The sequence below is a fragment of the Sturnus vulgaris genome, chromosome Z (assembly GCF_052056855.1).
Source record: "Sturnus vulgaris isolate bStuVul1 chromosome Z, bStuVul1.hap1, whole genome shotgun sequence".
In the NCBI taxonomy this organism is placed as follows: domain Eukaryota; kingdom Metazoa; phylum Chordata; class Aves; order Passeriformes; family Sturnidae; genus Sturnus; species Sturnus vulgaris.
The window spans coordinates 52,717,238-52,730,179 of record NC_142283.1 but is presented as its reverse complement, the minus strand read 5'-3'; the positions used below and the strand labels follow the sequence as shown (position 1 = coordinate 52,730,179).

At 36.9% G+C, this 12,942-nt stretch overlaps 1 protein-coding gene across 2 annotated transcripts in view; it reads left to right on the top strand.

Annotated features, from left to right (window-relative positions):
• The window catches only part of KDM4C (lysine demethylase 4C), a 245,496-nt gene extending 232,821 nt beyond the window's left edge, over positions 1 to 12,675 (top strand). For both annotated transcript variants that reach the window (XM_088156977.1, XM_088156978.1), the window contains 3 exons: positions 6,082 to 6,201; positions 9,925 to 10,017; positions 11,698 to 12,675. In XM_088156977.1, the coding sequence (XP_088013103.1) occupies positions 6,082 to 6,201; positions 9,925 to 10,017; positions 11,698 to 11,874 (390 nt within the window). In that variant the 3' untranslated portion in view covers positions 11,875 to 12,675. The remainder of the gene's footprint in view (positions 1 to 6,081; positions 6,202 to 9,924; positions 10,018 to 11,697) is intronic.
• The last annotated feature ends 267 nt before the right edge of the window (positions 12,676 to 12,942 follow it).

Sequence of the window (12,942 nt, the reverse complement as noted above, 5' to 3'; positions counted from 1 at the left end):
CTGGGATGGCCCCCAGCAGCATGACCCAGCCAGGCCCCTCCGGGAAGGGGACTAGTGGCCCCCTAAACCCCTCCAAGGAGAGGGAGAAACAGGAATTGTGTGCCTTTTTTCCTTCTTAAATATGTCATCACAGAGGGGTTGCTAATTTCTCTCACTGGGCCGGTCAGTAGATCAATCAGAGCCTTTAGGGATTGGCTTTGCAGGACATAGTAGAAGTTTCAAGGAGCTTCCCTCTCAGAAGCAGCCTCTGTGGCTTCCTCTGTCCCCAGGAAAAACCAAGTTGTGTTATCCTAACACAATAAGAAAAAAATTTATGCTTATTCAGATGAGTTAGTGGTGAATACAAGTAATCTTGAAGAGGGAACCACTTGCAGAGAATATTCACATTTAATACTCTACACCATAAATTTATTTTTCTTCAACACCTTTCTAAGTTATTGGCATTATCTTTTAATGCATAGGAAAAGAAATCTCAGTCTTTATTGTATTGGGGGTTTTTTATATATATGAATTTTTAGGACTATGTTCAGGGAAATTGTCTCAGGAATGTTCATTAGCTTTAGAGAAAGGTCTTCAGACTGGCTATTTATGTATTGCAAATATTTTTACCTTATTCTTTTCTCCCCTAGTAAGCTCACTGGAAGAGCACAGATGTGAGAACTGAGTTTACTAATCTCCCACTGTGATCTGATCAAAATGAATATTGATTTTGTTCATTCTGATAGGAGAAGTTCTACAGAGTGCTTATGCAAAAGTATGAGAGAGAGGCTGTCTTGGTTTGAAAGACAGGTATGGTCTAAGGAAAGGCAGGAGCCCCTTTTCTGCGATGCAGAGTGCAATCCCCCTCCCTTTTAATTATTTTAGGTCCAATTCAGACACCTTCAGGCAGGAGATGTGGGGATAAGAATAACAGTTCTTTACTGGTATTTAACAAAGCAGAAAAAACAACAACAGCTATAAAAATTGGCAACAGAAACAGTCTAGCTCCGCCCCAGTCCCTTCTGGCCGCAGGCCGTCTCCCTGTGCTGTTACCGGTGCTGTGGGGGCAGGGCAGGTCCCGCGCAGTTGAAGAGGGCTGGGTGATGGCGGCCGCGGCCCAGGGGAGAGAGGGGATGGGGAAAGTTACTCCCCCCTCACGGTGTCGGTCGTGGTGCTCAGCAGAGTGTCCGGAGGTAGTAGGGTGAGCTGGGAGAGCCGCGGAGCGATGTCCAAAGGCAGGGAGCGTGGATCTCAGCGCTGGGATGACAGGGGAAGATGCCAGAGCAGAGCCCAGGTTGTCTTCCCACTCCAGGAGCCAAGCGAGAGCGCGTCCCCCGCTCCAGACCCCCCTATCCCACCTTTCCTTTTCCGGTTCCCCCCCCCTCCCCCTCCAGCCACCCCCCTACGAGAGAACATTATCTGTCGTTTTAAGGTGTAGCCACAATTAATTAGCATAACAATGGGAGAAATTCCACAGAAAGAAAAGCGAAGCATTCAACCCCCAACAGAGGCAAAAGCTGCTTTGAAAGCGAGCAGACTAGTCTAAGCTATCAATTGCAGGATCAAGTTTGGGATCTTCATCATCACAAATCATCTGTCCTCTCTTGAGTCAGGGTGGAGTCACATCATCCAAACCATTAACAAGAGCCTGGTGATGTGATGGGTTAGTGATTTTCTATTAGAATGTTACTGTTTCTGCAGCAGTTTTAAACATTTGTCTACTGTTGGATTTATACCTCCCCTAAAAGATGCCATATGGGCCACATTTTTCTATTTTTAAACGAGTTTTTGAGATACAATGACCACTGCCCACCCCAACAATAGACAGTACCAGACAGCTTCTTATGCCACGCTAACTGCAAGGAACCCCTTCTCCACAGAAGAGAGTCTTTCCCTGTACCCAGCAACGACATGAGGTGGTACAGAATAACCTCCAGGCCCTATCCATGGCCCCTCCTGGCTACTGTAAAAATTAACCCTGCCCTGGCCAGAACCAGGACACCATCATAGAAGGCCTCTAGATCAGTCAGGCCTGATTTGCCTTTAGTGAAGGCAGGCTGGCTTCTTGGATCACCTCCTAGTCGTTCATGTGCCTTAATATGTCTTCCATGAGGATATGCTCTGTGATCTTCTGATGCACAGAGGTGAGGCTCAAAGGTCTGTATTTTCCTGACTTTACTTTCTTCTCGTTTTAAAAATAGGAGTGATGTTTCCTTTTACAGTCACCAGGAACTCTTGTCTGACTGCTCTGAATTTTCAAATATGATAGAGAGTGGCTTGGGAAAGGTACCAGCCAGTTCCCTCTGGACTCTGGGTTGCATATCACCAGGCCCCATAGACTGGTACCTATTCAATTTCATCAGGTTTGGCTGTGTTTGGCTTACAGTGAAAGGAACACTGCTCCTGCAAGCCCATATAGTGGTTCAAGGAGCTGGCTCCTTTGGATCAAATCTGAAAGAAGTTAAAGGCTCTTATAGTCTTACAATTTTAAAAATAATTATTGAGTTTGAGATAGCTGATTTAATAACTGAATAATCAGAGAAAAATTGTAAAAATAAAATTGTAGGCATCCAGTTTTTGACAGCTTGGGAGAATAGTTTCAATACTTCAGAAGTTCACCTTAGACCAGAATATCTATACCTCTTTGCCTTAATTTAGGAAAGCTTTTGAACATATTTGAAAATATTTTCTTCAAGTATCAGTGGCTCTATTAAAATTATGGAATATTGCAACATTTCAAGTTCCTGGACTCCAGTGCATACTTCAGGTGCAGTCTTCCTTCTGTTTTCTTAGTGTGGCTCCACAGTTTTCAATCTATGTTAGTTCTTAGTCTATGTCAACCATCATCTGCCACTGCAATTGTATTTGTTACTTGTAAATTCTCTCTCCAACCTTAATAAATCAAATCAACCTCTCTGGTAAAAATAACAGATTATCAGAAGAAAAGTAGAAAAAATGTCTTTTATTTGCAGTGCTGTTCATATGAATTCCTTTTTGACAGTGTAGAAGATAACCCCAGTATTTCAACATATGTTTCCAACATCTGTTGCAAATAGATTGCTTACTATTTAAGTTTAGTGTATATAATGAATTCCAAAAGAAATGTTTCTAAACCCAGAAAGTACTAACTTTAATAAACAAGAAAACTTTCAGTAGTAGTAGTAGTAGTAGTAGCAGTAACAGGTTTTACTCTTTTTGAATGGTGGTAAGCCTAACACTGGGTAGACCATATCTGCAGTAATGTGTCTAGTTATGGTCTTACCTGCACAAAAAGGATGTGGACATAGAGGAGCAAATATGGTAAAAGGATATGGAGGAAAGTGATGGAGGAACTGTCATATGAGACAGGATATGATGAAGCATCTGTCATATGAGGGGACTGACAGAGCTGGGTATGTTCAGAAGAGCAGTAGGCTCAGAAGGATCTTACCCAAATGCTTAAACGCGTGATGTGGGAAGTAAAGAGAATGAAGCCACACATTTCTTGGTGATGCAGGGTCACAGGATGAAAGACTGCAGGTACCAACCAAAATGCAGGAAATTCCTCAACACAGGATTTTTCTTCACTTAAGAGAAGACATTTTCACTGTGAGAGCTGTTGAATGCTGGATTAGTGGCCCAGGGAGGCCTTGAAGTATTCATCTTTAGAGATATCTAGTTGTGGTTGGAGTTTGAGCTCTGAGCTGTGCAACAGCAGGAATGTGAAACTGGACACGTAAGTGAATTGTATTTTCAGTACTGACGGGCATGATTTGTCCATTTCTATAAAGAAGGAAATTACAATTATGTAATTGTACTAGAAATGTGCATGGTTTATAAACTGAATGTAGATTGAACCCACCCTATATGCTATTTACAGCTAGTGTGGAGATGTTGAAAGATTGCTATACCAGCCATATGTTGTCTGACTTTTTGTTATATGACTGAAAAATTCAGGTTGCATTTTTGCCATTTTGTCGGTCTAAGAAATGGATCTTATCATTCCCAAGAAAAAACTGTAAGAATTATTTGTGCAGTCAAAAGAGAATCTCAAATGGTTATGATCCTGTGAAAATAAAAGGTAGGAGCTCTGGTAGAAATTAATAAAAACTAATACCAATTTTCCAAATATTGTTCCATAGACTAAGACATTGTGATGATACATGAAGAATGAGGTTGTTATTTGTCTAGTTATTTGCATGAGGACTCTAATTTTCCAAATGAGCAATTCCATTAGCTAGCCTAGAGTCTGTGAGATACTTTCTCTTGTGCAAGTTGCAAAGAGTAATTCACGCTGGGCTTTTGTTCTTGGAAAATTAATGTTAGGCTTGACATTGTTGTTGGATTGTTTGTTTTCAGGAAATTTACTCCATTCCATGATGCATTTTAGAATTTGTTTCAAGACACTTTGTCAAGACTCCTTTTTGCACTTTTGCAATAAATATATAGTGTAAGAATATCATAATGACAATAAGCATTTTAATGTTGAATCCTCTCACTGAGAACAGCTAAGAATACAGTCTAATTTAATTTATAGTCAGAGATATGATAGTATTTAGTAATCCCTATCCTCCATAATTATTCCACTGCAACAACTATCCTTTCCCCTTTCCTCCTGCCTCTCTTGAAAATATTGGGAAGTGTAATACAGGAATTCTACCCACTGCAAATGTATGGTGATGTTGAAAGGATGTATCTTTCTGTGTTTGTCATAGCAACCTTTGCCAAGCAAACACAGGGCATATTTTAAAGCCTTTACGTGTCACCTGAGGGGTGACAGACACAGTATTGTCATGCAGAAAGTGTTTCTGTGAAAATCTAGCATTTAATTTTCTTTATCCCATGTTGAATCAAACTCATGGATTAAGATACATGTGATTAAAATCAGTTTATAAAGGTTGGATTTGGCTAGAATGATAATTACATCCAGATAATGTCAAAGTGAGGATCACTGGAGTGCATTTTTCTCCCACGTTTTAAGTTCTTTGTTGTGATGATCATTGGCCTCTGTTGGAAGTGAATTGTTCAACTCAAAATGCAAATATTTTTCTAAGTAATTCTCTGTAAATGTAAGAAAACAGTGACAGTATTATGGCAACCTGAGATAGCTCCAGGTCCTGCAGGACCTTGTCACTGAGTCCTTATACCTAAGTCCTTGTCTTTATCTTTTCTCTTCCCATTGTAGACCAGTTATGAGTGAGCTCAGGTAATGTGGTCACTGAGTTAAGTCCTCTCACACCCAGAAGAATACCACTCATCACTAATTTACATGACAGGTCTTGTGATGTAGCCACTATGAAGTAGAGATGCCTTTGTTGGGGTGAGGATTTGAACAGAGAATTGGTGAGCCCAGATGTGTCACATCATTTTCTGGTTCTTTATCTTAATTCCTTGTGAGCAGCTGCTGTTATGGGTGTGTGGTTGGCATACTCTGAAAATTAGTCATTTAGGTCATAGTGAGACATATGGGACAAAAGAAACTATTACAAGAACATGTTGCAGCTACTGATGTTCTGACATGCTCAACTAGTCAGGCACAGAAGTTGGCCGAACCATTGGAACAAAAATGCTTTATATCCTATGGAAAAAAATATTTCCTCCATATTTTGTTTTGTAAGCATTCAGATTCTTTTAGTGCTTCTCCATCAGCTAAACAAAAAACTCATTGGCATTCTCACCATTTATGGCTTTATCCACGTATGTTTCAGTCAGCAAAGATAGCATCCAGCAAAAAATGTGCTGTGTTAACAAAACATGAATTACTTGGATATGTAAAAGAGAAAGCATTGCACATATGCAATTGCACTTTAGTGATCCTTATTTTCAATGTGTGTTACAAATTAATTTTGGTGGAAGTGTATCACAGTTGCTGATAGCTATCTGATTTATGCATATGTTGTCTTGCCAGTGCAGCATCAAGCTGTTAAGAAAGTGTTTCTTTGGTCAGCATTTCATTTTCGTAAGGGCTAACGTTAGTGTTAGCCCGTTATCAGGATTATAAAACTTGAAACATGCATGGTAATGAATCCTCTCCAATTAACGAATTTTTAAAAACATCTTACTGGTAATTTCAGTGCAGTGTCTCACTCACTGATTTGAGAATCCATCCTTCTTTGCAAATAGAGCAGAGATTGCCTAAGGCTGGGTCCACCTGCAGAGGGAGAGGTTGTCCAAGTGAAATGGCCTGATGGAAAACTGTATGGCGCAAAGTATCTGGGGACTAATACAGCTCACATGTATCAGGTGAGTATCTTTGTTTATTACCGCGCGCTTTCTTTCAAATGCCTTTATTGTAAATTGCTCATTTGGCTCTAGCGTTGGAGTGGCCTGCCACACCTTCAAAGATGAAGAAGGCTGAAGTGTGAACTCTCATTGTAACTGTTACCACACTTTAACTAATGTGTAAAATTTTCTAACCTAGTAGCAAGTGCTATGCACTATTTGGGAGGGTCGTTTCACTTGGTCTTACAAAATCAAGAAAATTTCTTGCTTTCTAAGAACTTGGATAAACAGGTAGAACATTAAGATTGAAAGATAAGATTTGCTATTTTCTGCAGGTTATTTGCTTTCATTTGATATCAGCTAATTATACAATTCATGATATAAATTAAATATTGGTATAAGCCTACAATGAACCTGAGACATTTCATAAGAGGTTGGAAGGGAGGACAGTAAGAAGAGCATAACATTCATTTGTCTGAGGCATTTTTGAATTAATTAATCTAAGGAGCATTTTACCCTCAGCAAAGGCAAAAGACAACTGAACACTGAAGGCAAAGCTAAAAAGCTGACTTCTGATTTCAGAGTAACAATTACTGTCTTTTTATGGGCTTGCCTTTGAGAAAAATCAGTCAGCAGCTTTGAGTACCCAAGTGAATGGTAGAAACTGCAATAAAACAATCACAATAATAATAGCACTTCTGAAAGAATGAGAGTCTAGATACATTTATTTTATATATATGTAATCATTTTTACTTATGTAACTCTTTTCATCAGGGGGCCTCACATTACTGTACCAAAATGGCAAATTTACTGTTATATCTCTAGATAAATTAAGGCACAGGGAAGCTAAATTACTTGCTGCATTGACCTTCTCACTTTGCCAATGACTTGCAATCAAATTCAAGTCCTCAAATGCCTGAAGCCTTGAGCTAGTCTCTAAATCTTACCTCTTCCCTTATATTTAGCAGCTGTATTATGTTGTGAAGGTGGAAAGTTCTTCATAAAGTATCAAGATTATATTTCTATAGTAACATTAATCTTAAAATCATTTAATCTTTTGAACAACTAGTCTTCTGTGGAACATTGTGAGGTAAATTAGATGTATGTTGTTGTCTTTCACATTTGAAGGAATTTGACATAGTCAAAACAAACAACTTTGTCTTATTTTAGACCTCTTGAACAACATGATGAAATGAGTTCTGTTTAAGGAAAATGGGTAAGCACGTGGAGGCTCAGCAAGATTAAGAGTTCCTCATCATAAACATAAATTGCTGTAAATTGCCTTTACAACCCCCTATCATGGGGAAAAATGACAAAGTTTAAAGATCAGAGGGAGTTTGTATTGCAATACATAGAACTATGGAGACAAGCAAGTATTTTGTTTGCAGGATGAGAGAGGAGGCTGCCTGTGGCCACGTATTACAGAAAATTTATGACAGGGAGGGTGCAAGATTAACTTCAAGACATGTTAGTAGTTCTTCCTATGGTCTTTCTGAACAGTGTCTAAAAGCTCCCAGGACTCACACATACACCAAGGTTTGTTTTCATCTAGTGTGGTCTGTGTTGCACCTTGAGATTCTCTTTCCCAGTCTTCTGTGTGATTTCTTAGATCTCATAAGGCAGTTCTAGTTGGAACTCTCTGAATTTTCCTCATGTTCATCCAAATGTGGCAGTATTTGAGCATGCAGGAGCTATGGCACAATGCACCAGAATTTGTCATACAGTTTGACATTTGTCATCAGTATCTGACGCAATCACTAAGCAGAGCTAAACCTACCAAATGAAGCAGGTGCTCAAGTGAAATTATTAATGTGATCCACATCTTATTTCTTGATGATTTCTGATATTGAGGTTCACAATTGAGATAGAGTTTATTAAATTATCCATTCACTCCATTAATTGCTTTCTAACAGCTTTCACTTTAATTTATGCTTATAGAAAAAAGTCTCATGAAGATAGTAACATTTCATGCAGACACAGTACAGCAGCAGAATCAAACTGAAATAACTTACTTGATAAAATTGATTATTTGAAATGTAGGATCTGCAATCTGAATTGAATTGGAGCTATTAGAGATGGTGGGTTTATATTTTGCATGAATCATTATGCTGTTGAAAGTCTTAGAGAACCTCTTGTGTTTACTATGAAGTGTAGGCAAATTATTTCCAGTGTGATATGCTGGATCATACCCTAAGAACTTCCACTTACTCTTCCTTGTAAATGTGCAATATATTTCATACTGCAAGCATAACAGATTATCTGGTATGAAGCATTTTCATCCTACTGCACAGTGTGACTAAAAACAAATATACTGACCATTTAAGAAGAGATTTTCTTATCACACTGATGAAGTGTAAGAGTTAATTTCCTCCCCAGTTTTTTCACCAGGGATGCAAAAAACATTGTTACCAAGTGTATTATGCAAAAAAATTACCAAATGTATTGTGCAGGAAGGAGCAGGAATAACAGAAAGACTGTTCCTTCATCCTGGATTGCCATCATTTAATTAAACAAGCGTAAGGCAAACAGAGTAGGCTTATGGGGTTAGTAACAAGAGCAGAGAGGAGTAAGGATGACTCTTGTGGCTTTTTTACCCATTTGTGTGCTCTGTGCATTTTAAATGCATTCCAGATTGGTGCAGCCCTATTAGTTGCAATGGAAAGATTGCTTTTAAAGAAGTTAATAGATGATAGTCTGTATCCTGGCTTTTGAGAATGGATATATGGATTTTTCAGCTCTTCACATATTAATCTGACATACTCACCTATAGCAAGCTTTTAATTTGAAACTAAAAATTGGTCCATTTACAAGTTAAAATGCATGATTTTTCAATTTTATCTGTAATAATACTTTTGATAAGTCAGTATTCTCGTATGTTTGTATTTGTGGTTATTCTTCTAATCAAGCGTGCTGTTGTCATTCACAGAGTCTTAATAAATCACCTAAGGATGTAGAATGGGACTTCTAATTTTATATCAAACTTTAAATTATAGTTTCTGTGGGAGCTAAACTGCAGTCACAGATAATAGCTGAAATTCACAACTGTTAGATGAAGTATTAAAATAGAGGAAAAAATCAGCAGCTACTGGAAAAGCTTAAATGCTTCAAAGCTTCAGCATTTTAACATTCCCCACACCTAGTTACATTTCCTTTCTCATTTTCTCCTAACAGGGTTCATATTGGATTAAATCTAAACCTAAGCATGATAAAGCTTTTCATCTTCTGAACAGAGCATTTAAAAGAAGTTCCATCAGATTCAATAAAATTCTGTTAGCTGGTATTTCCTTAGTTGTCACTCACACTTTCTTTTGACATGGTCTTCCTCAACCTTGAATCTCAGGATGTTAAAATTAATTTTTTATTTATTTAGAAGCATGTAAAAAAATTAGAGACAAATAAAAATTGCAGAAAAACATTTTAATATGTCACTCCTGCAAAATAATGTTGCTTGTCTTGTTACTGTTCAGCATCCCTAGCCTAAAAAATTTTACTTCATTATATATGTGTTAGTGCTGATTTTGAAGTTTCTTTGCTTAGATATTATTTTCAATGTAATTATGTGTTGCAATTCCTAAGAAATAATATTTTTTATGTTTCAGCCTAATTTTGTGCTAAAACAGATAGCAAAATGTCTGTATATAAGTCTTCTTTGCTTACATACGTATTTTTATCTGGAAACATTTCCAGGAACTTCTTGCAAGTTAATTATTGTTTTATTTTCAAATACACATTTTTTTCAATTAGGTGGAGTTTGAAGATGGTTCTCAATTAGTAATGAAGAGAGAAGAAATATATACACTGGATGAAGAGCTTCCTAAGAGAGTAAAAGCACGTTTAGTGAGTATTTGCTGATGCTACCTTTATTATATATATGTATATATATGCTCAAAAGGCCAGTAACACTATACTTGGATTTATTTTGGATTTTCAGTTTAAACAGACTCCTGTTTTGTGAAGCCTATGCTAAATCAGCCCAATTAGGAGATGTGTCCATCTGCTAGTGATGTGGTTAGGTTTTCTTCCAGTACAGACCAATGATGTTGTCAGATGTAATTCTTTTTCCTAAAAGGGACATTGTGTTTGTCTGATCTGTCAGATCAGGAATGACCAAGTTAGTGAATTCACAGACATTCTCTTTTTTCAGTATGCTTATAACAGGTATAGTTTTTAACAAACTGTCCAGCTTCTCAGAGCTTTGTGATTTTAAAAGCCTTGATTTAGTAAAAAGTCAATTAACTTCTTGTAAGAAACAAGAAGTTTCTAAACTCATCAATATTGCTGGCAGGACTTATCATCATTTCACCAGTCTTTGGTTTAAAATCAAATTTTGCTACTTTTTTAAAGTTTCCTGCTCTTTCAAAAAACATCCACCAGCTACATTTTTATGTCAAGTGGTAAAGTGTTGAATCTCACAGAGAGCATAACTCTTAGAGGTTGAAAAGGAAAGTTCTTCCATACATTTGTTGGAGGAGATGACTGGTTTTACCTGTTGTAAGAGAGTTCTTTCTAATGCAAAGTGCACTAGTCAAATATTCTGGGTTAAGAAACCTTTATGTCAGTGAATTTCGGATAAATGCAGAAATCTGTAAGTATCCTGACTAGGGTTAAGATAGATGTCTCAGAAAATGTTAAAAAAAATCTGATTTTATTTAATGGGTTTTTTTATTATACTTGAAAAGCATACCATTGCCATTTTTTTGCTTTGAATGCAAACTATTGCATTCTCAGGATAATTATAATAAAGGGGTTTATTCTAATATTCTAATAATGGTTTTTTAAATTGATTTTCTAGAAATCAATATTTATTTATTTGTTTGTTTGTTTATTAACTTCAATAGGGAGTTAACTGTAGAATAAAAACATTAGATTTGGTCAGCTGATTAAAACACACCACAGCTGTTGCTGAGATCTGTGCATGATTTATACTAGTGCCTTAAATTCTAGGAATGTATAGGTTAGTCCTAAAGGCATGCCCAACACCTCCTTCCCCTCCTTGTGCTGAACACAGTGCAAGTTAAAGACAGCCTATGATCCTGTTTCTCTCTATTGAAATAAAAGACGCCAGTTCCTTCTAAATGATGTTTTTCTTAATCTTGGGAATTCTTCCATGATTCCAGCAGTGGTAAGTTGGTCCAAAATATTTTGCCTCTGTTTGTTGTTCCTCTGCTTTCTTAGTGGGGATTCCCAGCTGGTTTAAATTTGACAAGTGACCAAACAGTAACCCGGATTGTTTGCAAATGAGGCCGTGCCCAGGTTTCTTTTCAGGCATCCATGACATAATAACTTGCATTTAAAACTTTCCTAAATAGCACAAAGTGGTGAATATTACATGATACTGCTAGGATCAAACCTGCCCAACAGGTGCATCACTTCCATGTCACTATTTTCTCACTGGGCAGCTGTTAGTTATGTGTTTCCAATGAATGCTACAGATGTAGAGAATTTAATACTGAATAGGACATGCAAAATATGGAATGATAACAATTATATATATGTGCAATTAATGTCTGGTTTTAGTCTACAGCTTCTGACATGAGATTTGAAGACACATTTTATGGAGCAGATATTATCTTGGGAGAGAAGAAAAGGCAGAGAGTATTGAGTTCCCGCTTTAAGAATGAATATGTGGATGATCCAGGATACCGCACCTTCTTAAAAAGCTCATTCCAGAAGAAATGCCAGAAGGGACTATAAAGGAAGCAAGAGAAGAGAGAGGGTTCTTGATTAAAAAGCATGCAGCATTATTTGCAGTTGGATTTCGTTTAATTGAAAACTCCGTTTTACAGTGAACTAATCCATACACCAGCTTTGTAATCTGAAGTACTTGAGTTCTGATTTCATCAGTTAATGTATTTAAGAATTTGTAATATTTTGCATTTTGCATTATAAAACCAGGGGGAAAACCAAGACAGATTACTAAATGATATGCTGAAGAAAAGTTTCAGTCCTGCTCTCATTGAAATAATTCACAATTCTGAGGAGGAGACATTTTAGTAAACAGAGATAATATCAGTGGCTCACCTTTTTCTGCACACAGGAAAGGATGTTAAGTTCAAAAATAGCAGTTTTTATAAAATATTTTTAAACCAAAACCAGATTTGTACAGTACTGAGACAAAAAAGGCTGTATTTACCTTGTACAGTGCTTTTACATTTTTATGTCACCACTGTTTGCAGTAGGATTTGATGTGGACTCAGCTATTGACTTAAGTATTTTTGGCTTTTAAGAGAGGTATCTTCAGCACAGCAAGGATATTTTGTATATTTAAAAAGACAGATTTTGGCAGGTATTTTTAAATATGTTTTTCATAAAGTCTTAAAAATAGCTACTTGTAAAATACAAATTTCTTTCACTGTGTGTATGAAAATTAAAGTTGAAATATATGCTTAACAGTCTAGTTTTAAATGAATATATTATGGCTTTTATTTTGAAATAATGTTCTAGCAGTGTAATAATGTTTTAAAATAAATAAATAAATACTTTACTACAATTGCACCTTTTTTCCTGTTGATGTGATTCTGAACCCTATAGTTTCATGCCTACGGGAATCAAGAATATGAATATGCTGTATTTTCCTGAGCACAACAGAATATAAACACAGCCACTCACATAGCTTAGTGTTAAAATGCAGAGTTGATAAGTACTGTACTTTCATTTCTTGTCTTTCTATTTCTCTTCAGTCTTTAGAATCTTGACCTTTTTGGATGTTTCACAGAAAGTAGAAAGTCTGAATTTTTCTGAACACTTGGGTATGTGAAGGTA